Source organism: Meleagris gallopavo, chromosome 16 (genome assembly GCF_000146605.3).
Source record: "Meleagris gallopavo isolate NT-WF06-2002-E0010 breed Aviagen turkey brand Nicholas breeding stock chromosome 16, Turkey_5.1, whole genome shotgun sequence".
NCBI classification, from domain to species: Eukaryota; Metazoa; Chordata; class Aves; order Galliformes; family Phasianidae; genus Meleagris; species Meleagris gallopavo.
In genome coordinates this window covers 1,699,882-1,727,075 of record NC_015026.2, presented here as the reverse complement: position 1 = coordinate 1,727,075, position 27,194 = coordinate 1,699,882, and the positions used below count along the sequence as shown (strand labels likewise).

Here is a 27,194-nt window from a genome sequence, read left to right as displayed (position 1 = left end):
CACAGCAGCTGTCTGGTGGCGGGCTCCAGCGGCAGAGGGAAGGGCGGTGTGCGGGCGGCCAGGCGCTGCCACAGCGCTCCCAGAGTGATGCCATCCAAACCTTCCAAAGCCACTTCGTCCAGCAGTGCCCACAGCGCCTCCATGCTCCGCGCTGCTCACTTCCGGCACCGTGTGGCGGCGCGCCGGAAGTGACATCACGTTCTGCGACGGTAACCAAGGCAACGCAGAAACAGGACGGTGGCAGCGCGGCCTGGCCTGGCGTTGCCGCGTTACGCGGGTTCTGGGTGCGGTGGAGCCCAAATCGATGTACGCGGGCGGCTGGGTCCGGGCTCGGGCCCTGTTCCGCTGCCCAGCGCCGACGTTGCGCTGCCTCGGTGGAGGCGCGGGTGCGGTGTGGTAAGAGGTACGGTGCGATTGGTAAGAGCCGAAGTACGAAGTTTCAGTTTTTTCATAAGGAAGTAAACTTTTTTAGCAACAAGTTTAAACTTCTCAGTACACTGGATATTGGGAAGAAATTATTTTGAGGTTGGTGAGACACTGGAATAGTGTCTAGAGGTTGCCCCCGAGAAGTTGTGGATGCCCTCTCCTGAGAGGAATTCAGAGCTAGGCTGGGAGAGACTTTGAGCAGCCTGGTCCACAGGGAGGTGTCCCTGCCTATAATAGGGAGTTGGAACTATATGCTCTTAAAGGTCCCTTCCAAGCCTAATCATTCTATGATATGAGTGCGCTCTACCACAACTTGTAGCAGCAACTCTGGAATACTCAGTAGGAAATATTCACATTTCCCAAAAGGCAAGCAAGGTAAAATCTTCAACTTATACATTTTTAAATGTATACAGGCTCTTAAGTGGATAAGTCTTAGATTTAACTGGCCCCATAAATGGTACCAGTACAGGAATGGCATCAGGGAACTGTTAGGTCCCAGCTTGAACTGGTGATTGAGCACCTGGTGAAGGCTGCCCACGGAGCACAGGCAGATGGTTTGCACTTGTGACCAGAAGGGGTGAACCTCCCTTGGCTTATATAGGGCCCAGCCACTGAAGAGAGTGCTTTTCTTAGACCTTGATTACTTTCTGAGGTGTGCTGTGTCACCAGAGAGCCTTTTCACCAGTGGGGTGAGTTCAACAATTCTTTCTGTATATGGTTATTGGCTGCCTGTAAGCATTTTGTCTCCTGTTGCTGAGAACCTGTCAGAAGCAAGATTTGCTTCTCTATGAGCAGGACAAATGGCAAGGCACTTTCAAAGGAATGTCAGTTCCTGGATTGAAAACTCACTGTAGCATCTGCCTCTTAGTTCTGGTATTTTGAGAAAAGCAACCAATGTATTCTCTGTTCATCAGGAAACTTGTTAAATAATTTGTCTTATATTCTGTTGAAAGAGGAACTTCTTTCAGCTTAGAGCATTTATGGCTATAGAGGGTGCTGAACCAGTAATATTCTATAATGAATAATTTAAATACTTCACTGTGACAATTCTATATTCTTTTCAGCTTTATATTAAGGACATGGTGACTAACTTCGATGAAAAACACGATGAATATTTAATAGCACTTCAGCAGAGAAACCGGTAAGCATTGTTCCCACTCTCATTGAGTACATGATATATGTATGGTAACTGTTGAGTCACAGCCTAAACTATTGATTGAGCACCTGGGAAAAGGACTCGGTCAGCCCTGGCAGCACAGATGAAGGCAATTCAGCTGTGTGAGGGGAAGGGGTGGAGCCTGGCTGCACCTCTCTTAGACCTTATTTAAGGGCTGACTGCCACTGGGGAAGGGTCTCTGGTTGGAGATCTCTCCCTTGTGGAGTTTTCCCTGCTACCTTAGCTCTTCAGGGACATGTGAGCACTTTTCCTGTGTAGCACCATTCCATTTGCTCTGGTCCCTTTGCTCTTATGTTCCTTCCACCACATTAATCTTTCCAATTGTAACATATGGTATCAAATATGAACAGTGGTGAATGTTTGTTCAAAAAAACTTGGTTGTAATGTGAAATTTGGTTTGCTGTGTTGCAACACCTGACTTGGTGAGACGTGTTTGAAAAAGCTGAGGTACCTTTGAAACCTCAGAAGGAGCCTTTGTTCATGCAGGTTATTGTTTTGTGGTATCAGTGGTGTCTGCTATGTACTGGGAGGGAGGTGCAGACTATACGTAAGTAGGTGAGAACTAGAACTTGTGATTCAAACTCCTGCCCTAGGTTATTTTGTTGTTGTTTTGAGAGGAGCCCAACTATTTTAAGATTTCTAAATTTCTAACCAAAACTCTCAAAAGTTTTCAAGTAGTAAGTTTAAGCATATAGAATACCAAATGGGGAAAAAAAAAGTGAAATGATAAGCAATCTAGTGGAGGTCTTAGAAGGAAAACACTTGTGTGAGCTTAAGTCACAGGGTGTCAGTACTCATACAGGCACTGTAGAACATGAACAGATCCTGAAAGTTATATCCTCAATTGTTACTTGAGCTATGAAATACTTTTTTCTTTTAACTCTGTCGCACTGTCTTTGCATTTATTGCTAACTTCACCTGGATTTGTACTGCAGATGGTTGAGTTATTATTCTTTCTACTTTAGGCTACTGAGATGTTTGAAAAGAAAGGATCCTGCACAAATCAAACTGGAGCAATTAGAGCAAGGGTTTTCTCTGTATATGAATGGAGCGAATTCGGAGCTGAGAAACTACCACAAAAAAATCCACTCATTTGGTTGCTTCAAAAATGAGAGACAGTCCTCCTCGACAAACGGTGAGCTACACAGAGACAGCAGTCTAGAGCTATTTAAAATATTTACTCATCAGAACTGTCACTTGATCATTGAAATTACTTCCCAGGCTGTGTGGTAGAGTACTGACTAAGCTGGTTGTGTGTTACAAAACAGTCTCTGTAACTCCCTATCAGTTGTTTAGTTTATCTCTAATTCCAATGCTTAGTTTCCTCATCTTCCTGCTTTTAACTAGAAAATTAGAAATCGCCATTGTAATGACTTTGATACATAGCACTATTCTCAGACTTAAAGAACTGATGGATTCCCATGTTGTCTAGTGTCCTGCAGATAAATGGCATTTGATTAAATAGACTATAGTCAAATTATGGACTTAAATTTTGTGTAAACTATCGTAGTCTTCTTTAAAAGTCAGGTAATCTTTATTCAAATATTTGAAGTCAAGAAAATTTGTCATCTACTAGTGATTAGCTGGCTCTTCTTGAAATGTGTATTTTAGTTCCAGTTAAAGTCTTTCTGTCAGAGAGCAGTATAGTAGTAGGTGTAATTTTGCATGTGTGAAATTATAGAGGGTGAGCTTAGTGGCCTTCTAATCCATTTAGTTTAATGAAAATAAATAATTTCAGTAAATCCCAGTGTAAAGCAGTTTATCTTCATATTAATATAACCTATCTCATAGAGTATATCTTTTAAATTTGTTGCATGTAAGCAGTGTCTAAGCTTTATTTTTTGCTTAACAATGAAGACAAACTTAAAAATAATGTCAGAATTTCTGATTGAAAGCTTACTAATCTCAGCAATACTGAAAGCTAACTTCATTCAGTATCCATGCTCCAGTCTCTTTTGGGGGTTTTTTATTTTTCCTGCTCTCCCTTTTACACTGGGTACTATTTGTTTTCATGTTGAGTTCAGATTTAGGTGTCTGTTATATGATTTCCTGCAAATCACACAGCATGGAGATGAGGAACAAGCTCATCACTTGTGTCCTGCCTTGGTTGTGTTTAATGGTGCATATACTCCACGATCTTGAGTATTGGAAAAAAAAGGAAATTGAGTGTTTCTGTCTGAATTAGGGAGATATGCTTTTTGGTATCTGAAGTATGTACAGACAAATCTGATTTTTTTTTGGTCCAAATATTGTGCTGGCAATTGTAACAGATTTCTCAGGAGAGATTTACCTCTTCTTGAAGCTTAACTGAAGAATTATTTTTGTTAGCTTGTTGTCCCTTGATTCAGTTCAGGTAGAATACTGATCTTGTCAGTAGGACCTGAGGTACTGTGATGTATTTTTTTAAAGGTATCATGGCAACCTTTCTTCCCTTCCTCAACTCTGCCAACTTAAAGAGATAAAGCCACTGTCTCTAAAACAAGTGTGTTCTGCTGTTTAACAGCCACCAGGTGTTCTTATCTTAAACATGTGTAGTGACAATGAAAGACACCAACTAAATCATCATCCTGTCATTTTTCTTCTTCAATTTCATTTTGCCACCACAGTCCAGAACAGGTGTCTGTGATCTATGTAGAATTCTTGCCCTAGGGTAGTATCTCAGTAATTCTGTAGTCTGTTTCATTTTTAAGCATTTCTTTTCAGTGATTGAATGTTATTTTACTCACCAATTTTTGGCTAAGGTACAGTACTGAATTTTTTCCCCTATCTATCTCTCATGAGAGTTATTGCATCGTTTATTACTTCTAAAGCATCCATCTCTCTGATTAGTCTTCTCTAAAAAATTAAGAGTGTGTGATACCTAATAGTACAGAAGGGGCCCTTTATGCTTCCTGAAACTGTCCTTATTCATCTTTGTCTTCCCTCAAAATAATTAATAATAGTGGTTGACAAACCTTTTAAGCTTAGGCTTGGTAAGTAAATTGATACGATAGTGAAGGTGGTTTCCACATACATGGTTTGGATGTATAACCCAGATATACTTTCACAACAAGTATGTCCTTCCAGTGAATGTCAATATAATAAAAATGATGTGGCTTAAGGGTAGTCTGGGATCTCTTCCTAATGTTTTAATGACTTATAATTAAGTTGTTGGCTGCTGGAATACACACTGGCAGCTTGTATTTTCAAACGTACTCCTGCTAGAGAATGACAACACTGGACCTATTTTGTGTGTTGAAACAGGTAATAGTATTCACATGCCATCCATCTTTTTGGGAAGAATGTTTTTGTACAGAATGAATGTTTGCCACAAAGGCAGGTAGCTCAGTTGCATCATCTGCTGCTTGGCAATTGAACTACTGTTTTTAATGACTTAGAAAAATGTAGCACAGGAATCCATCACAAAAAAGAAAAGTTGTCTAACTCTGAGGTGGCACGAGTCTTACCATGTCCCTTTTCTTCCAGACACTTGTATCATACACGTTGACCTTCTGGACAGTTGCTGAGAAAAGATGAATTGCTTAGGAATGAAAACTAAACATCTTTCCAGTTTTGTTCTGAAGCATTGTACTTCTAGGACTGGTCACCCTTGGTGCCTGAAGAGCCCCATATCAGTCTTTGCTGATGGCTGCAGGGCATTCTTGAGTTACTTAGGAGTAGCCCAATGGAGTAATGGGAGCTGCAGTCAGAAGAGATATTTTGCCAAAGTATCAAGTGTCTTGTTTCCCCTTAAAATGGTCCATCACCTTTTCCCTCTGTTCTTTGTCCTGTTTCATGCCTCTGGGAATGAGAAAGATAGTTTGGGCTGAGGCAATAGAACAAGTATGTTTTCTCAGTCTAGTTTTACTATCGCCCTAAATTGGCATAAGCCTGCACTGTTGCCCTAAGAATGACCTTACCCTTTCTGGTTCCCTGTCATTTCTAGTAGAAGCACATTTGAGAAAGCTACCAGAGGGTAAGAGACTACAATTAAAAGTAATTTTGTCTGTATTTTTCCTCAGTTAAAATTTGCTGTTAGCAAGTTTTTTGAAATGTTCACTGCATAGATGGATGTAGGGGTTGTCCAGCCTCCCAAAGAAAACGTGACATTGAAGGCTGGGATGAGCCAACTGATCTAATTTTGAAGTAAGCCCTGCTTTGTACTGAAGTTGCACTAAGTGACCTCCAGAGGTCCCTTCCAATGTAAATCTTTCCTTGGTTCTATGACCTTGGTAGGAAGACTGCTTCTTTTATTGGTTGTACAAGTTCCTGCTGGCTTAAGATGACCATTAAATTATGGCTTAAAAAAGAAAGGTTTTGCATCAGCTATTTTTCTTCACTGAAAAGAAATGGAAGCTGTAAATCTGTCTTGGACATAGGAAATGAGATGCCTTTATTTAGGATGGTATTGAGAGTGTTGATTATGTCCTTGCTCTCTTGGGGATGTTGCTGTGACCTGCAGGATGTAGGTCTCTGTGTCTTAGTCACAGTATCTTTGAAAAATCCATTGCTTCACTGGGACCATTTCCAGTGCAAGGACTCTTGTTCTTCTTGACCACACATGGAATTTTCACCTAGGTTATGACACTCTTTGTTTCCTTAGAAAATTAATCATTTTCCTTAGTCTGACTAGCACACAAAGAATACTTCTCTGCACAGTATGTTAAATGTAGTACATTCTATTTAATCTGCCAATAACTTGTTTCCTTAGTTTGATACTTAATACTTCCTTGTAAACTCAGTATAACATCTACTGTTCTCCAGGACCTTTTTCTTTTTTTTATCAGTCTGCCTTCAGTTTCTGAAGACTCCTTATTCTCTACCCAGGTAGGAATCAGAAAGACATGCATATCTATGCTAGAACATACTTAAATACTTTCATATCAATGAATGTGGAGCTTTTCAAGCTGTTTATGTAGCTTTAAGCCATTTAGACTCTTGAACACACAATAGTAGTAATCCCCAAAGAGAATCAGAACTCTTGCCATTAGTACACAGCTAGCCAGTGTTTGGAGTGGAATGCCTTTCTAATTGTTATTCGTGTTCTTGTATCAGAAACGTTCCCTTTTCTCCTCATCTGAGGGAGATAAATAATTATATGTATCTTTAAATACTGTATTTCTATTTTCTGAATTCTAATTCTTGCCTCTGTATTCTGGAACAGCATCCCAGCTGAAAGCAAGTGAATTGCAAGTGCACAGTGCACGGACTGCACCAAGCAAAATACAACGCAAAGGATGGCTTCAGGTGAGAAACAGCTTGAAGTAATGCATCTTTGAACTATTTCTTATGACACAGACTTTAACTCCTCTTGTTTGTTCCCCATGTGTTTGTTCTCCATTGGTATAGAGGTATTTCAGAGAGGCACCCAAGTGTGCCAGTTTCCTGAGCAAACTTTAGTGCCTTCCCCATGAGACTATTCTGCAAATACTTCTTTATATTCCTGTGCTTTAAGAGATTTAACTGTAGCTGCTTTGTTGTTTGCTATGTTCCTTTTCCTATCTTTTTTTTCCCTACTCTAGTGCCATACGTATGACTTGTGCTGGATATGACCTCCTCCATGGAACAGCTGAGGAAAAGATTGCTTGATCTAGATATTATCTAAAGATATTTATTGATTACAGTACTGCTGATAGCAAGAAAAAATAATCAAATGATTTTGCCTGTTTTAACAGAAAACTGTGGAGATTAAAACAGAAAGAGGGACCAAACTCTGCGTTAAACCTCCTCTTGAGTACTCTGAGGATTTTGAACCTTATGAAAGCATGAGCATGGAGAGAAATAGTGATGATCCTCTCCATTACTCCCAGGTACGATTAGTGGTTGCCCTCTATTGTTGGTGTTTTTGTCAATCAATTAAAATGTGAATGGAGACAAGTATCAGTATTGACTAGAGCAATCAAATCCGGCATATATTACTTATACTTAGTTCACAACATTTTTTTTTTCCATGTTGAGAATGTGACATGAAGGAGAAAACAAAAAGAAAAAGTAAAGCTGCTTGAAAACCTATTCTCAGTCTGCAACACTAACATGTTAAGGCCTAATTTATAGAGGCAGAGTGTTTCTATTGAACAGAACTAATGGGTCTGTCAGTTTACTCAGTGTTTGTCCACGTGGCCTTTACTCTTGACTGTCAGATTAGAGAAAGTTTAAATAATTTGTTTTCTTTGTAGCTTAGTTTTTGGACAGTCAAGGTGAAGTTGTTGTATGTCATGACTTTACCTTACTGATGTCAGAGTAAAGTTTTGAAATAATCAATACATTTTTTTTCCATCAAGGGTTATTACTATGTTGACTACGCTGGCAATTCAGCTTTCTATTTGGTTACTATTTTTTGTTCTAGCGCATGTTGTAACTATCCTTTTTAGAGCAGGGGGAAAAAGCCCTGCAACCCCCTAATCTATGCATGACATCACTACTTGGTGGCCTCTGTGTAGTTAACATCAGATGAACTCCTAGCTTGCATTTTCAGAGGTTCAGTATCAGCTTTCATTTTGATGTATCCCGTGAATTATTTTTACTGGCTAAGTTGCTTGTACTAATCAACTATCATCTTAATTAGCAAACAAGTGAATCCAATACTGTGGCTACCTTCTCCTTCTGCTATCCTTTGCCTTTCCTCACTGTGTGCCCTGGGCCAGCACATGCTGTCATAGAAAGATGAGCAGCTGTTTTCAGAATTATTACAGAAATTGCTAAGCTGTCTATATTTGGAATGGGAAGTAACACAGTATTTAAGAAGTGAGAGTTAACATTATGAACTGGGACATCAATGCTCCTGTAACGGAAGATGTGAATAGAGCAGGTCATGTTGTAAAAGCTTATGAGTCTCTCAGTAGACGTGACCTACAGTTCTTCTATATTTTTAAATTTTATCTTTAAGTTAGGCGTGCATATAGTCTTAATGCACTGGTGGAGTGTATGTGCATTCCATGTCTTTGTGTTCCAATACCTCCATTATTCTGCATTTCTACATTTCCAATATTGCTTTTGAGCTTATGATTTTATTTGCCACTCTGCAAAGCTGTAACTTGCTTTCAGTGACAGATTTTTATAATTGCTTATGTATAAGTAACAAGCTTTTAAATTTAATTTTGAAACAAAAGCCCACTTTTTTTTTTTCTATCGCAACTGGGAATATGTTTGGTTTTCCTGAAGCTGAAGTTTGTTTTCTGAACTGTCTTACAATGCAGCTGCTGTGATGTTTTAAACTTAAACGAAAGCTCATAAAATTCCCTGTCAAATAGAAATATTAGCCTTGCCTGTCATTAAGACATGCTCAATATCAAGCTCCATGTTGTTCACAGACCCTTTCTTGAACTTAAATTCGCCTTTTCTTTGTAGTATGTTTCTGTCAACATGGTTTTCCTAACGAGTCTAATCTGTAACAGGAGAGCAGCACGCAGCTTTCATTACAGACTAAATGTACACTGTCACAGTTCATTTGTATCTAAGATAGCTTTGAGTTTTTGTTGTACTCATGCAGTTTGCTTCTCTCAAAGCTGTATCAGCAAAGGTAGGAAAAAAAGCATTTAGGATAGACAAGATCTTTTCCATTTGCAGTCATAAAAATGAAAGGCTCTCCAGCATCTTCTATGCTACTTGTGGCATTTGCTGAGTGATGCTGGGCAGTTTATTCAGTAGTAAATTAATAGTTGAATTTTTGTTAAAAAAATAAAAAAAAAAAAGTTAAATCCAGGTACAACAGGTCTAATTAAATTAATTAATTGGACTGTCTTTTCTATTGTTTTTTTTTTTTTGCTCTTAAAGTGTAGATGTCTACTGTATTACCATACATTAAGTTATGTACAAAGAAGTTACCTTTGCAAAATCACAGAACAGTTGATGGTAGAAGGGACCTTGGAGCAGAGGGACCCCAAGGGCTGCCCAGAGTAGGATGCCCACATCCAGGCAGCTCTGGAAGATCTCCAGCTCCTGGGTAGCCTGTGTCAGGGCTCCATCACCTCCATAATAAGGAAATGTTTCCTGGTATTAACAGATAAACACAAAATAAAATATAAGAGATTCTATTGCCAGGCACTGTCCTCTTTGCACCTTCCTTTAAATATTTATAGACATTTATAAAATACCCTTGAACCTTCTCCTAACTTCTTTTCCTGACTAAATAGTCCCAACTCTCAACATCTCCTGATGGGAGAGGTACTTGAGTCCTTTCATCTCCATGCTTGGACTCTCTCCAGTATGTCCAGGTCTCTCTTGTACTGGGGGGGGTCAAGAACTAGACATAGCCTCACCAACACTTTGTAGAGGGGAAGAATCCCCTCTCTTGACCTGCTGGTGATATTTAGCCTGATGCAATCAAGAGTACCATTAGCCTTAGTGGTGAAGGCACGTTGCTGAAACATTGCATTAGCTCCACAATTTGAGGAAGACATCTGAAAAATCTGAATTGCTGGTAGTCTTGAAATAGCAAGCCACAAGTTTTATTTATCTGTGTAAAACTAGAAAAATATACGCCCTTGGCCTTTCAATTACTTGCTTCATGGTTGTAACTTGTTCCTAAATTTCTTGGCCTATAGGATTTTCCTGCAAGGACTCTAATGAGAAAGAACAAAGGAGATGTAGGATGTTTTTTCTTTAAATGTCCTCACCAGAGAAGTGAAAATATAACCTAGGAATCTGAGTATTTTTAGCTCCATCTCATCTCTTAAAGGAAAAGGCAGCTACATTGGTTTATTTTAAAATAAATATTTGAGTTTTCCTGACAGATTTGTTTGTCTGAATTGTGTCAGAAACTGAAAAGCAGCTTGCAACTCAGTATAGAAGAGGAAAAGATGGAAGAAGATTCTTCTAGTGAGGATTATGACTTTGTTGAAGAGGAAGTGTTTTCAGAACCATCTCTTACTGAAGAAACAATTACAAGCTTTGGAAGCCTTCAGTTGCAGAGCAGTAGATCATTGCAGAAGGAAGCTTCTGAATGTCAGGATGCTGGAAGATGCTCTAGCCTGGTTTCTGGTACCCTTACTGCATTGGAGTACAAGCAGGATCAAAGTAGTAAGCCTCTGTTGTACATTATTAAAGTTCTCTAATACATCTTTGACAGTGTTGCTTCTAAGAGAATCACTACAAATCTTTGCCATAATTCACAGTACCACTGTCCACAGTTACGTGCTGGAAAGGTGTCATATGAGGATAACATCCTTGCTTTTTAATAATTGTGCATCCTAATCACCTCCTTCCTTGGATAACATAAAGAGAAAACAAGTTTGTGTTATTGTCTTTGCGTAGACTTCTGACCGGGGCAATCCTTTTACTGTGTGTCCTTACAGAAATAATTCTTCTTGAAGTATACTTGGAATTCCTTAAGTTATAAGGGACAACCTTCTTGTAGTCCCAGGGTCTGTGTCAGGCTTGAATATAATTAAAATCATAGATACAACATTCAGTTTGTATACATGGATAGGCATCGTATAATTTGTCCTTTTTTATGTATAAATAAATACAAAAATTATTGCTATGGGATATTTAGAAGGTCAAATACATTAATGGCTTAATTAGTAGATGTTACAAATTTCTTCAGCTAGCAAGTTCATTATACTTTGAATTAAATGCAAACTTCAGCCTTGTGAAGAATGCACTGTATAATTCATATTTTTCCCTGTGCATCTGCTGCTCACAGCTGTCAGAGACAAGATCTTAACCTTAAAGCTGGTTATTTGTTCTGATCCATTAGGGATGCTGTTATACCCAAGGGAGCTGTATGCTGGGATTTGCTATGCTGTTTGCTAGAGGAAAGACAATTGAAGCTGTAGGCACATACAGCTTCTCAGTGTTGACAGCTACATCAGCTTTCAGATGAGGCTTCAGCTTCCTGGGCTAGCTTTTCCCTCAAGAATTTAGTAACAAGTTTCAACCCCTCTGGTAGGCCCCAGGTATGCAGGTTTCAGGTCTGAGATAGGAAAAAATAACCACCATTAAACTAGTATCTACATTACATCGTATTGAAAGTAATATGCAGGAAGGTTTAACTGGTTTTGACAGATGAATGCTTGCTTCTGATACAGAAGGCAGAAGCACAACAGTGCTGACTGTCTGGCAGCTGGGCTTTAGGTCCAGCCTTGATGTAATCACAGAAACAACAGCAAATGACTCAATCACCCAGTCTGAACCTATACAGCACTAGACCTAACGCTTCTGCAAATGAATTCTGGGTATTGTTTGGGAAAGTTTCTATTTGTTTTCAAGTGCTAGCAGTGCATACAACAGAATGGTCATATGTGGGCTGCTACTTCAAAGCCAGAGTGTTTCTGAGTTAGGAATATCTGTATGACTACTTTGTGCTTTGCTTCTCCATGTGCTACTTTTAGGACACCGTAGGAATGAGCTTTACCCATTAGTAGTCTGGTTCTTCTCAGCTACCTTTTTCACTGATTAAAAATCATTGTTTCCCACTCAGAAATTCATATCTTCTATTGCATCCTCATTAACTCCCATTGTTTCACTTGATGGGTCTTTATTCTTGTTAGCACAAATACTTGTTTTCTACTGTAGCAGAAAAATAGCTCTTTAGCAGTGCCACCTAAAACTTGTGCTGATGTCTAACCTGTCTTCACTCATTTTCTTTGTAATATCTCTTCATTTCTACTGTCTGACATCCTTTTCTCAGCGGCTTTCCTTCTGAAACTCCTTTGGGTTGTCTCAAAGAAACAACATCAGACAAAGCTTCTGTTTTTATTTCTGGCATTATATCATAGTGAGGTTAGGGTTGCCACAGCTGCTTCTTTCTTCATCTGTCCTGTTAGTAATAGCCACACATCAGGTGCTTGCCCTGTCTTAAGATGATTCTGTTCCAGGTAAGTGTAGTATTTTTAGGGCACTAAAGTATGATCTCTTTACCTATGCTCAGTATTTCTCAAAATTACCCCCCCACTCATTTCAGGTACATTTTGTTCTTTTTGTTTTTCCATTCATCCATATTTAATTGCTCAACTTAAGAGAAACACTCTTTGAATCAATTGAGTAAAGGAGTATTCTTATAGAAATAAGCAGCGCGTAAATAGGGAGAAGAATAAGGGGTGTCATGGCAGTGAGAACATGAGTACATGGCTTATTATCCCCCCACCTCCAAAAGTAAGAGCAGATAAGTACTCCTATGAACTAAATGACCATTTACTTTTAGTCTATGCTTCAGGAATAATTCCGGTACAACTACATTAATGAGTGACTCAGGGTTTCTTGTTTATTTTTGCTCCTCTTGTCATCAATGTTTGAAAATATGTGGCCATGTCAAGATATATTGGTCTAATGACCTACCTTATAGTGATATACTTCACTGCTAAGTTGGTTGGGCTATGCTTATGAGTAGAACGTAGAACTGCAAACAGTATAAGGAAGGGAGGATGGAGGTTATCACTTTACCTATGCCAGCATAATCAAAGTGGCAAAACTTAAGCATTTAAGGTCCAGTAATTCTTGTTTCACTACTTCTGAAGATCTCTAAAGTTGATTTTCTGTTTCCTTATCTTACAGAACAGAAGCCAGTGCGAGTTCTCTCAGCCAAAAGAAAAGATAATGCTGAAACGTACATTCCTGTCAGACCAGTTGTGGTAAAAAGTAAAATCAATCGACCGCTCTCTGCTGAGTCCTTGCAGCCAGATAGGCAGGAAAGAATTTGCTGTAGTAAGAAATACGAATATATGTCAATAAAGAAAGTGTTAATGTTCTTGTTTTTCAATCCGATTCAGGAGTAACTTCATCTGTCATTATGAGAGTTCTTTACCTTTCTTTAATTTTAATTTTTTTTTAAGCACTTCAAGAGTTCTGACTTAAGTAGAATTGTGAGAAAAATCCAGAACTTGCACACTTGAGTCTGTGCTGTGTCTCTGTTAATTTCCTTCTCTTTTTGCTTCTATACCCTAAGACTTTCTCCTCACTTCTTGGTCCTTGTGTTTGCTCTATTTTCTGCTTCTCTGATGGATATCTATTCTCTATGGTATTAGCAGAAGTGTGTCTTAAGATCAGGAATTCATGCTTAGTTGAAAGTTTTGAACACAATGCATTTATAGCAAGAAAGGAACAGAATTTTTCCACAGCCAGAGTTGATGCTTTTAGTTTTTTTTTTTAAGTCTCCTCTCCTTTAAACTTTTTTTCCAGGCTGTGAAGTTTCTGTTTTTCTGTTGTGTTTGGGAAGATGAGAACAAGTTCATAAGGTCACTTATTTTATGTTTCAAGTAGCAATGTCTGACTCTCTTGATTTTAGCAGAAGAATCTTGGGATTCCTACAGAATAGCTGAATACTCAAGTTGCATTGAGAAATGTTGGTGTGCTGAAATCGCATATACTTCTATTTCAATTAACTGTTGCAAAGCATTCCCATTAAATATCTGAACAAAGTAACTACATTTTTAAAGCATAAACATCCCATTTCTCGTTTTTCAGTTTTGCTTCTCTTGTCATACAGTTTCAGCTGTTGTTTAGGGTAGATGTGACCTCGAATCCTAATGTAAAAACAAATTAGAGCAATTTAGCCTTGCTTTAGTTGGTTACTGATTCATTAAGGTAGCCCTGTGCTAGTAACAGAATTGGATGTTTCAGATGTATGCTGTTGAAATATTCCATACTTATTTGTCTGTACAAATGGATATTCCTTTGTTCTTTTTCATGGCAGGACCATTAAGTCGACCAGAAAGACCACTTTCAGCAGCTAGAAAGAATGAGTGTGAAAAGGACTCTGAACTCTCTGTTTCAGCTGTGGTTAAAGCTATGCAAATTGAAAATGAAGCCTTGCAGAGAGATTTGCAAAGCCAGTCAGTTTCCACAAGCCCTCAAAAGGTATGGCGAAAAGAAAAATGTTTAATCAAGAAGGAGAAAAGAAATTTTCCTTAAACACGAACTGTAATAGTTAATTCTTACACAGTTTTACAATTGTGTAAGAATAAACAGTGATATTTCAATTGTAATTGGATTTGTATTACTTCCATGCGGGGTGTGTGTGTGTATGTTCATTTGTTCTTTAAGTCTGGTTCCTCGGATATCATCCCACAGCCTTCACAGATTTCAGGGACCACTGAGCAACTGATAGCTCACTCACGTGATATGTCTACGCAGTCAAGTGCACAGCTGTAGGCCCATCTGAGCCATTTTCATTCTGAAAGCTTCTTAAACAAGATATGTGATTTCCTTGCCAATATTTCCTACCTTCTTGCAAAACTCATTAATATGAGCACGTTCTCTTGTTAATAATACATACTCAGCGTGTGCAGTGTGTGTATATCTCTTATCTCCAATTAGCATGTTTAAAAGCAATTAAAAACTTACTTAATAAACAAGGCAATAAGCAAAAATCTACTCCCTTCATGTCAGGCCATTATTCTCTCTTAAGTAAAAGAAACAGAAGATTTGTGCAGACAGTCCTTGCTAAGCACTGGACATAATAATTCTATCCTTTTAACAGAAATACAGTACATAAAGAAATTCAGTCATAAGTTGTTAAGCTTGCAGAACTATCTGTTTGGGATGGTGTTCATAGATTCAGAATCTGTTTAATCATCATTTCATTAGAAAGAAAAAAAGAGGTGTGTATACATAATGGTCTGATGATAGTCTGTTGTGGTGGGTTTTTTTTGGGGGGGGGGGAGGGGGTAGTTCTGTGTGAAGCCAGGAGTTGGACTTATTGATCCTTATTGGTCCATTCCATCTTAGAATATTCTATGATTCTATATCTTCTTGGAGCTAACTGAGTTCTGAGAGTTTCCAAGACTGTTTACAGTTCTAATCTAAAATGATGCTCCCTGAGATAGTGAGATATTGCTGTTTTGAATATGTAGCCACCATTATCTCTGAGCCAGCATGAAGTTTTTGGGGAGTTTTGATCAGAAGTTGAGGCAAATTAAGACCAATTCTGCTGAATGTGCTTTAACTCTGTGTAGAGTTACGGATTAACTAAGGTTAGCAGAGCCCAGAAATTAGCATGAACTCATCTATTCTGAAGGTACAGACTGATACTCACTGGTATATAGAGAACAATGTGAATGAAACATGTCTTTTTCTCACGTAGAAGAAATTTTCTGTTCCATCTGTTCTCTCTGCAATGGTTGAACCTTCAGCAAAGAACCACGCAAAGACTGCTGTCACAAAAGATGTAGAGAGCACTTGTCCTTTTGGAAGCAGGTATCCATATTTCCTCTAAGATTAACTTCCTTTCTAAGGGGATATTTTTCCATACTGAGCACCACTTCATCTGATGGCCTTTAGATGCCTAAGGGCAAGTATTGGCAAAAACATGGAGAAAACTCTAGCCTTGGACCAGTGGCTATTAATCAGAGAACTGCCAATAGTTTATTTTAGCTATGTATTATCTCTGTTCATATTATTTTGAATTACTTTCCCAAACTGCCTCATATCTAGCAGAGAACTGGAGCATGGTCTTTTAACCAGACCGTGTTTATCTGGGGTGGGATGCTGTGACAGCTGTTGTTCAACATGGGGTACTTAAGTTATTCTGTGGGGTGCATGGGTTTATTCTGTCATCTGTTCACTTTCACACCAACAAAATTATTTCTTAAAAATGCGAGAATTAAAAGGAAATAATATACAAAAGAACATGTGTTTCAGACAACAGGAGAAACTTCTGGAATTTCTTCAGGAGACTGAGAGCAATTCTACCTGTGATAATGATGTACTCCTATCTGATGAAAAATCGGAAGCAGACTGTGTTTTAACAGAGAAGGTCTGTATGTATGTGCACTGTAATTGATGCTTCCAAGTACTACTGAAATACAAATGCATTGAATGATCAACATTATCCTGTGGCAGGGTAAGAGAATTTATCACCCTCAGATTACAGCCATCTTGAAAGTGTAAGAAAGCAAGTCACTGTCTTATTGGTAGGTTCTTTGGATTATTTAATTCTATTGTCTTTGAAGAAGGAGAACATAAGGGGACCTCTTTAGTCCATAATTACTGCTACAGCTGTTTCTATATTACATTCTCTTCTATGCAACTAGTAGTTATTACCTTTTCTGCAGTAGTAGGGCTTTGGGAATGTACCATTGAAGTTCTCTTACTTACCCTGCGATTTCTACTCTCAAGAACTGCATGTCAGTGTTGGATACGTTGCTGACTTCTTCTTTTGATGGTTTTGCAACGTAATTTTTATGCTCTTCTGGTAAATGTGGTGAAAGTAATGAAAAATTCACATCCGTACAAAGGGCCTTAGATATGTGATATTTGTAAGGGGGTCCATTTCATAAAGCTGTTGCAGAAACCCATGTAACCAGTGTATTTGGTTTATCTAAATCACTGAATTCACTTGCTAGCTTTCATTCTTAGCGGTCAAGGGAGCTGTTTCTTTGGCATATTTGTTGCTCTAGAAGTTATCCTAAAATATTTATTTTCTTAGTCAGTAGTATCAAAGCAGCTAGTACTTCAGAAATGTCTCAGTTCTTCATGAGAACGTGCTAATGTTTATCAGATTACTTGATCTCTAATATGTCTTGGATTAATTAACCATAGCAATATGATGTACCTCTTTCTAAAATATGTCAGCATTGGGTGCTGTCTTGGTTGAAGTCCTGTTCTAGTTTAGAGGTCTCTGTTAAGTCATGCTTTTAATGGACCTAAAAATTTTCATATTAAAACAGATTCTTTGTTAGTAAAGATCTGTTATTATTCATCAAGGTGAATGATCTAACATGCAAGAAAGCCCAGATGTTTCAGCAAAAGTTGATCTCTGAGAGACCTTATGTAAATAAATTCCCTCCCCACTTATTTCTTATTGGTCTGATTCTCTTGGACTGCTTATTGGCAAAGAGATGTAAAAGTTGTGTGGCTGTTTCTGCCCTTCGGGCTCTCATGTGCTGTGGGAGCCAAGACATCAAATATCAGCTTGTGCTGGCTTACCAAAACCCCTATGGTGGTTTGAAATTTTTAAATTTAAGTTGGAACAATTTGGCTGATGTATCTTAATATTTACAGTCTGCAGTACAAATGATAATCTTTTAAAAAAAATTTATCAAATACGTGAATCGCCCCCAAAAGTGTTTAACGAGCAATGTTTGGAAAAGTATAAATCAAAAGCTGTACAACAGTAGAGTTTTCTCATGCCTCCTTATTTGGATCTTACCCCGAAGTTTTATAGTACAGTTTGTAATCACAGTTCACAGGTTATTTTGCAAGCAGAAAATAGTTTCCTCTGTTCATCAGAGTTGCAAAGGAATAAGACAAAGCTTTTTTCCCCTTAGTGTAGGGGGTGGTTAAAACCTAAGAGGGGGTGGTAAGCTCTTTTCTCTTACCCTGCTATATGTTTTTCAGTTGGTGTGGAGTAGAATTGGTGGATTGCAGAATGATTAAATATCCAGATAGGTCTGAATTTACAGACTCTTGTCTTCTGAATCAATAGCATTGTAGTCTTAACAATATATTGCTGCAGATTTTATTGTTTTGTCACTTACGTGTATACTGTATTTCACTTGGGTCCAGATAACGTCAAATGTGGAAGTACACAATGCCATTTATGTGACTGTGGAACTTCTTTCTAACTGGGGAAATCCAGTAAACATTGGCTTGAGAGAGGTGGAGTTCTTTGATTTATACAACAAAAAGATATTTGTGTCTCCTCATGATGTGGACATTCGAAATGCTGACTACCCAGGGGATTTGTGCTGCTTGGTCAATAAGAACTTAAATGTAAGACAACAGTTTATTCCTGGATGTGACAACTTCTGTTTTTAATGTTTAATATTCCATCACAAAGTTTCTCGTTTGGTTGTGTGTTTGCACTTTGAATTAACAAATCCAGTTTTCATGTTCAAGATGTTGCTATTCAGTTATAATGTTTTATAATTTGATTCATTTGTTTGATTTTGTTAACTGAGCAACTGGAGACAGGTGCATTTAACTGTTTCTTATGTATTAGTACTTTGATATTGTCTTGGGTGAAGGAACACATTTTTTACACTGGAATAAAATTTGGAAGAAAAAAATTACTAAAAAACCTTAAGGATAGAGAATTTCACATTTTTACAGTATGCTGTTAATTAGTTCTTGTGATCTGAAGGTATAGGAGCATCACTGCTAACTTCTTGTTCCAGATGTTTAATCTAAGTTTCAGTAAACTCAAGACTGAAATTTACTTCTTTGCTCCTCTTCCCTTGTTATGCTTTTACCTAGAGAAGGACTAGGGAAGAATGGGTAGATAAGTTGATTTCAACAAAAGATAAAGAGAAACCCGTAGTGTGGTGGAAGAAAATTACTTCATTTTTCTTTTGTCAGATTGTAAGATGAGGTGCTCTTACATACTAGAGACAATGGACTTCAAATTACAAATGAAATCCCTGAAGAATTAGCAAATTTACAGAGCCTGTTAAGCAGCTGTCATTTCAGTTGTGCTGCAGATTCTCTGTATGTCCTCTGGCTGCTCAATACAGAGCATTCAGAAGTCTCCCCAGGACTTCAGAGGTAGGATTCTAATGAAAGCTAGTGTGACTGCTGATTTGTGTATGTATAGGTCTTTCAGACCTCAGAATCTCAAGAACAAAGGACTGCAGTAGAAATATCTGCATGTGTGAATGATGTTTCTTCACAATGTTGAACCCATGTTGTTTCTCTTCAATGCTCAGCCCTTCCTTCCCTGTAAATTGAGCACAGCTCCAGAGATTATACAAAGCAGTGTCTCAGAGGCCAGTCTCCCAGAAAACCAGAAATCAAAGATTCCTGCTCTTTTTTTCATTTGATCCAGTGCAAATGTAGTGAATACTTAGAGTGTATCACGTTCACTTTGTTGATTCAAAGGACTTTGGGGATAGATATTTTTCAGTGCTAACTGCAATGACAGTAACTCCAGAGCAGGAATACTTCACGTATAATGATGTGATAAAACATGACACCTCTCCAGTCTGAGTTTTGACAAGGATTCATCAAGGTATCCTGAATTTCTGATGTCAGATCTTTGACATGAGTGTGTTCATTCATAAGCACTTCCACTGATAAACAGCCATCTCCATAGTTGCTTCTCACTCAAGACCAAATGAGTCTGGCTCTGATATGTCTGCTATTAGCTGGAAGGCATGTAACTTTATAGATCTTCTGGAGAGAAGCATGAACATGTCTATGCAGTGTCCATTTTAACTCTGAGTGTGAAGGCACCTCTGGAACAGTACAACCAGAGAACCTATTGCTTTTTTAGGGGATCACGCTGGTTTGAGGAATATCCTTAGCTTCTTCACTGCCAAGAGACTTCTTCTTAACTTTTTTTTCTTTAAATGTAGAAAGGAATAAACCTTTCTGGTGCTTGTACGGTTGTTTATGCCCCAACATGATGTTCAGAACAACAATAATCTCCTAAGACTTTTTGAGTGGCTCCTGGGACAGATGCATTGTCAACCATCAGAACTTGGAATGGGTAGATGACCACTCTGAGAAGTGGTTCTGTTCACGTTACCTTTCCGTAGACCGACAGAGATCTGTCCTTACCATCATCAGCACACATCTGAATTACCTGAAGTTTATTTCCTGTCTTTAGGAAAATCTGAAAGACTGACTGAGTGAAAGGATGTGCAAAAATAGTGATTTTTGTGTACACAGTATATTTATGTACTGTGGATTCTTGAAAATGGAAAGAGCTGTAACGTATCTACTAATCTGAGATCACCAAAATGTTGTTTGCATGCATATTTGTGTTTTGCCCTCATTTATTTCTGCTGTTGGCTAACATTTGGTGTCAAGTATACTAACATTCAACATTTTGATTCCAAAACTCCTTTTTTCTCTTAGTGAGCTGCCACATACTTTTACTTTTTTGTTCTAAATATGAGTAAACAGCACTTTTTAGCAGTGTCCAGAGCTTACTTGGTACTTTAAGCTGTCTATAACAACCATAACCAATTGTCTGTAAAATCTGTGTTCAAAGCTTCTATTTTATCTTGAATTCTAACTGTAGCTCTAAGGAATAGATCTGCAAGTGAAATTAGTTGTCTGTAAAGACTGCAGAAGATAGAGGTGGTGAAATAAAATTGATAACATTTCCCTTGTTAGATGGCAAGATAGAAGCATAAGCACTCTTAAGAAACTGTGAAATGATTAGACAGTGTCCATTCTGCTCAGTGATCCCCTTTAGCGCTTGCAAAGCTGATTAATTTGATTAAAATAAACTGGGCTTGCATTGACCCTGCAGTTACAAAGCATGGCAGACTGCCTGTCATTTGTGAGCGTGCAGATGTCTCTCTGGGATGGCAAGCAGCTGACCTTTATCTAATTGTCAGGTTGTGAGCTGTCTTAGAAGCAGGAGAGTCAGATTTATTGTTTGGAAATGAGGTTCAGGTTTTGCTTTCAATATAGAAGATTTTATTATATGATTACTTTTCTAATTGATTTTTCTTTCAGTGGGGTGGTAAATTAATCAAAATATCCTGCTTCAGAAGACAGAGTATTGGTAACATTCTGCTTGTATGTGTTTTCAGACGACAGAGGAACGTGTCCTTTGGAGGTGCCCTTTCCATCCACCCATCCAACTTTACTTTGTTATCCGCAATCCCACTCCATCCCATGACTTTGGTGTATCCAAGATCAAGATTTGGAATTACAGCACAACAGCTAGTGTAAGTAGTCTTTTCCTCACCTCCTCTGTGTGCGTGCTCTCCTTTTTTCTATACAAACCTCAGTTTGATCTTCTCTCTGAAGTGTGAAACAAAAGTAGGTGATATTTTCTCTGATAAAATATGGAGCTCAAAGGGGCCCATGTCTACCGTAGGTTTCTGCTTCTGTTGTTACTTGTAAGAGGTAGAAATGTAAATGCTAACATTTTCATAGCGTTTATATATGTATTACAAGCCTAACAAAAGGGTTGCATCTTCTGTCAGGTAGTCCTTTACTGTGGTGAGAAATAGAGAGGGTGAGTGCGTTTTAGTGTTCAGCATTTGGAGCTGTTTTATCACAACATAGGAAAAAATCCTTGATTTCTTGTGTATGTAAGTATAAATAGGCTGAGTGTTGATCAATTCTGGTTTTATTATTTTAATTAAAAAGTACTAACTACATGTAGATAAAATAACTAGTAATCTAGTGTTACTAGAGAGACATCTGATGGCAGATGGTCTCCTGTTTGTGTTTGAATGTTGCCATGGAAATTATTCTTGTTTGTACACTGCAATGTTGAGGAAAAAAATCCCAGGTACTGGATCAAAGAGGATTTGCTGCTCTGGATTATCAATAAGAGGCTTTATCTCTGGTTTTCTTCTCGTCTGTGTTCTTATATAAGCATATATGGTAACTTATACATACAGAAACGTGAAATGAACAGCTTACTATACCATGATGTATATTCATTTTCTGGAATTGTAATAGCTTTTTTCTATTAAAATGTGGGCTACAGAATGTTCCATTTCAGTTAGAGGGTGTGAAAGGGGCTGCTGTTTTTGGAGGTAATAGTATGAATTTGTTACTGAGCTTATTGAGCGTAATATGGGAAATATGCCTGAACATATTTGCAAGTTGCAAGGCGATGATTTTTTTTAATAAACCTCTATAAAGCAAATAGTAAAATCCATTAGGAGCATACCCCACAGATTTCAGTAGCAGTCCTGCAATACACATGGGCTAAACATTTCACATCCGTATGTGAAAGAATAATACGAAGCAGTTCTGCCTAGCTCCATAACTTTCCATGAGGAAATTTTGTCTGAGAAGTAATAAAAACTAAAACATAATTACATAAATTTTATTTCTGCTAATGTAAATCTAGAGCTGTATTTTGTACTTCTTTTGGGTACTCATTCTAACCACCCTTCCCTCAAAGACCACATAAGTGAGAGGTGCCCATGTACTTCTTCAAACAACGGGTGGAAGAATAATTCAGGCCAGTCCTCATGTATTATTGAAAATATTTGAGCTTTAGGTTTTGAATTGGAAAGTAGAAAAGAGTATGTCTGAAGGAAGCTGTAAAAGCCAGATGACATTGACATTGAAACGTGCATTCCAAAGAAAGTCTCAGGGAATGCTTCACCTTGCATCCTTCATTTACTTCCATTGAAGTCTGTGGAAAACAAGGACAGTTTTAATCTGCAGGAGTAGAACAAAAGTAAAGGCACTCCATTTATTTATTTATTTTTTAGAGATTTCTCCCCAAGTTTATTTGAAATACTGAGCCATTACATAAATGCTTGCTGTGGCCTTGAAATTAAATTTACCTTATGCTTTTAAACCTCTTTTTCTGAGAGCTGCCACAGTGCCTGTGGTTTGTATGTCTTTATAATCTGTGTATGGAATTAACACTTAAATGCATGAATATCTTAGTTGCTCTCTAGCTGGATAATTTTACCTTTCGAGTGCTTGTTTGTATTTCATATCCATTCTCCTGAGTTGGAGATCTTTTTCCCCCAAGTTCTTGCGCAGGGATGATTTTCTGTCCAGTTTTACAGTTCTTGCCTAATCTGGAGCTTTGTTCCAGTAGGGTTAAGTTTATAATTTTTGATTTATTTCCTATTGCTCCTTCTTTCCCTTTTTACTTTGAAAAGTCAGGCAGAGGCAATGTTTCCTGTCCGGTTGTAATTCACAGGAAAGCCTCTTGAGTTTTAAGCTCTGTCCTTCATGCACAAATGTTACTGGTGTGTCCAGGAATACCCTCCCTGCTGCTTCACTGCGAAGCACTACCCCAGCAGAGGCACTCTGTGAGGGCTGAAGATGCAAGCTGGGAAGGAATGTTAAGAAGAATCTTAAAACTATTTTCACCAAATCTCTTATTTTTCTCTCTGATCATATTTACTTGCTAGTTATGAGACATTGTGTCATTCTAGTAGTTCTGGAAGGAAAAAAAGCTTCCTCAGATGAAGTCTTAAGTGTTTGCAGGGTGGCTTTTTGATGAAATTACTTTTTAGTAATGGACTTCTCTTCCAGCACAAGGAGGTTAAAGACTTTTGCATCAGTACTGGGAAAACCTAAGAGTTCTGTCAACCTTTCTCATCACGTCTGATTTGTCTTATTTGAAAACTATTAAAAACAGATTTATTTGCTAAGGTATTGGTTATTTTACTTCCTTAAGTGCTAATAAGTGAATGAGAATTTTAATATCCTTTTCAGCCTTGTATTTCTATAAGTCTTTAGTGGGCTTTGATGTGGGTAACTATTCACCCTGTAGTGTACATGTGGTGATTCTTAAAGATGTTGAAGCAAAACCTACCACAGGAATTTACATCTTGATCAAAAATAATTATATTTAATCTAAGTGTCTTTGAAGCTTTTTTCTAAACGTGTTTATTTCCTAGATGTCAGCCAGAATGATTCGTAGTAGTGTCTAGCAGCATGGTTGATCTTTTTAAATACATTCTTAAATATCCCACAGTAGTTTTCACTTATTTGAGTATTTCATATAAGAATTGGTTATAGGCATGTTATTGATATGAGCTTTTTATTGCTTTCATCTCTTGGTCACAGTTTCAGAGCAGTGATATCTAATATTTGAACAGCTTATTTGAAATCTCCATACCTTTATTTTTCCAGGACATTGATGTTGGAGCAAAGAAGGTGAAGTTATATATTGATGAGAACCTTGTATTTGATGGTGAATTGGAAAGAGCCTGTGGAGATCTCATTGCTGACCATGGCACTACAATTGATCTTACAGAAAGCAAGCAGGGTGTAACATGTTCTTCAAATGAAAGTAAAGAAGTAAATGAAACTGCAGTGAAGGATGAGGAAGTGGACCTGCGTTTTGAATGCTTACAGACAAACCATACGTCAGTAAGCTTGAAATCTCTGCCAGAAGAAAATCATCTTGAGGATAAGGTGAACTCAGTCAGCTTGACTAAGGAAAACTTATCCGGCTTAGAGGATGATCTAGAAGTGCTACCATCTCATGTTCGTATAAAAGATACGAAAGAAAGTGTGACAGAAGTTATTGATCATGATCAGTCTGATGATGAACTTCCTTTGAGTGGGCAAATGGAAAAGCTAACAGGAAGAAAATTGTCTGATTCTGCAGGTGTAATTCCTTCTTGGTTGCACTCATCTTCCCATGGAAGAGAGAATCCTCAAGATAGTTCTGGTAAGCAGAAGCCTCCCTGGCTTGCTTCAGAACATTGTTTAGGCTTGAAATTTCAAACACACTTGGATGTAATCACAAAGAGTTTTCCTGATCTGACTAATGAAGATGCCAAATGTCAGAGAAATGAGCTGGGAAGATTGAGTACTGGAAATGCAAATGGAGATGTGAGATCACAGATGCTGACCAGAAAGGACAGTGATGTTGGCTTGGATATTTCAGAGCAACTTCCTAACAAGCATGGCTGCAGTTCGGAGTACCCGACAAGTGGAAGGAGAAGTGTAAGGAAGCAGGGATTAAACACCATAAACCTCAGAAATGATTCAGTACTCAAAGGTAAGAGCTCATAATAGCAACCGTAGTGTAAGGGCTGAAATTTTTTTCATTTTGCAGAAGCACAGAATCACTTTGGTTGGAAGATGCTTCTTGACATCGTCTTGTCAACTCCCTTGCTTAAACAGTGAGCTAAAACAGATGATCCAGAACTGTGTGGGTGGTTCAGTGTTTGACTACCTTCACTGTAAAGGCACTTTCCTGTTTTAACATTGAGTTTCGTGGTTTTTAATTTGTGTCCATTGCCTGATCTTCTGTTGCTGAAGAGAACCTGACTCCATCGTGTTCATTCACTCCCACCAGATACTTACATAGATCAATAAAATGCCCCTGAGTTTTCTCTGGGCTGAAGATTCCCAGCTCTCTCAGCATACCCTCATAGGAGAGGTGCTTTGGTCCCTTAATCATCTTTGTGGCCCTCCTATGGACTTCTTCCATTAAGTTTGCTTCAAATTGCATGCTGTGCTTCCACTTTGGCATCACCAGTACTGAGTGGAGAAAAAAGATCAGCTTTTTTACTCACTGATAATTTCTGGGTGTATAAACAGTGGGATTTTAGTTGTGCTATTTGCAGTATTCAGTTTTTCTCATTTGTACTACAGCAGTGCTCAGCCTCTCACCTTGTTATACAATGAACACGAAATGCTCTTTTAATGAAAAATTCACACTTTGGGTTAGTGTTTTAAAAATTATTTGGAGAAGATTAAGGACCAAATGTACAGTCTTGATATTCTGGAAATTGGCAGTCTTGCAGACTGCAGATGTTCACTGTTTCAAATGAAAATCTGCAAAGTGATGAGGAAGAGCATGACCTCAAGGCATTGAGTGAACTTAGAGTTTGTGTAGTTAGGTTTCTGTCTTTCTCAGTGAGAATATATGCTGTCTACAGGAATTTGTAGTATTGCTACTCCTTTCATTTCCTTTGTCTGTGCATCTCTCTCCTCTTTGTGTATGCAATACAGAAATCAGAGAGAACCAAGAATCCATTCAGATTCTTTAATCTGAAAATTGTGATCCAGTAGTCCAAAAATGTATCAATTTTGGGTATCTTATGCTGTCCCATTCTTGGGACTCTAGAAGCAGGATGTCTGGACAAGTCGTGTTGAAAAAAGGTAAAATGTTTTGCTAGAAGCATGTCACATTTTGCTATGTAAGCAAAACAGGTTATTTTTCTTTTAACTGAATTTCCAAAGAAAAAGCTGTAGCTTTCTGTGTTGGCAATTTTGCTGAGGTGTATATTTAAAGAAGGGGGATTAAAAAAAAAATGCAAAAATTTTGTTGTTGTTGTTACCTATCAATCTCAGTGTTTTAACCAAACTTATGTTCCTGAATTCTCAGTTTCCTCTCTGTGACATGGGCAGGTATACTATACATAGGCTAATCCATGAGCCATGAAATGCAGCTCTATATTTGATAGACCTGATAGGTCTAAATTCTCATTTCTATATATATCAAGTATATAATTTAACAGAATCTGTAACAACATAGAATGAGAGATTTCCCTGCACTAAAAGCAAAAGATTTGTCCATATCACAAGATGGCACAGAAATCCCCTCTCACTGTTACATTCTTCTAATGTTTGCTTTGATGCGTGCCTAAAGTAAGTGGGAAACTAAGACTGAGGAACAGTACGGAGACCTTATAGCAACTTGGCTTGGCTTTTGACTTTTAAAATTCAAACTCTTCCTAGTTAATACTTGCCGTATTACAGAAATTGTAAATAAATCCCACTCTAATAATTTCTGTTGAGCTATAAATATAGTAACAATTTAGGAGTTGTGATGTCAACTATCATGACTCTTGTTAGTGTCCTCTAATTTTGCCCAGAGCAGCTTTAGTTATCTACTGCTTACAACTCTTAGCAGGAAAAAAGTGACAAGAAAGCTCTCAGTATGTGGTTGTCACTGAGGAAACATCTTGCAACTTTTGTTCTCCCTACTGTAATTTGTGGGGGAAAAAGTCATTTTCAGAGAGCATTAACAGTAGTGAGATGGCTTTACATGTTTCCTTAAGAGTGGTGAAATTAAACTTCTACAGGGCTGTGGGAACTTCAGTTTCCCAACAGAAGCATGGAACAGGGCATTGCTACATGCACCCATATGCAACATCACAGCTCTTCTTCAGTCATTAAATGAGGAATAATGAGAAAAACGGCAGTTAGAAATAGCACATAGGCACACTTGGCTTGAGTTACTGTTGCTATAAAAACATAAGTTTTTTTTATCTTCAGTAACTGCTTCAGTGTGCAAAGCTGATGATAAAAGTATGTTGATAAAATTTGC

At 38.0% G+C, this 27,194-nt stretch overlaps 1 protein-coding gene across 3 annotated transcripts in view; it reads left to right on the top strand.

Moving 5' to 3' along the window:
• Positions 1 to 314: 314 nt before the first annotated feature.
• KIAA0556 (KIAA0556 ortholog) overlaps positions 315 to 27,194 on the top strand; it is a 54,375-nt gene continuing 27,495 nt past the window's right edge. The window contains exons 1-13 of one of the 3 annotated variants that reach the window (XM_010719406.2): positions 315 to 403; positions 1,491 to 1,567; positions 2,569 to 2,738; positions 6,747 to 6,829; positions 7,258 to 7,392; positions 10,339 to 10,600; positions 13,076 to 13,225; positions 14,214 to 14,377; positions 15,603 to 15,715; positions 16,160 to 16,274; positions 18,026 to 18,232; positions 21,004 to 21,141; positions 24,038 to 24,914. In XM_010719406.2, coding sequence (XP_010717708.1) covers positions 1,506 to 1,567; positions 2,569 to 2,738; positions 6,747 to 6,829; positions 7,258 to 7,392; positions 10,339 to 10,600; positions 13,076 to 13,225; positions 14,214 to 14,377; positions 15,603 to 15,715; positions 16,160 to 16,274; positions 18,026 to 18,232; positions 21,004 to 21,141; positions 24,038 to 24,914 — 2,476 coding nt within the window. In that variant the 5' untranslated portion in view covers positions 315 to 403; positions 1,491 to 1,505. The remainder of the gene's footprint in view (positions 404 to 1,490; positions 1,568 to 2,568; positions 2,739 to 6,746; positions 6,830 to 7,257; positions 7,393 to 10,338; positions 10,601 to 13,075; positions 13,226 to 14,213; positions 14,378 to 15,602; positions 15,716 to 16,159; positions 16,275 to 18,025; positions 18,233 to 21,003; positions 21,142 to 24,037; positions 24,915 to 27,194) is intronic. The other 2 variants (XM_031555821.1, XM_031555822.1) reach the window with 2 other exon arrangements.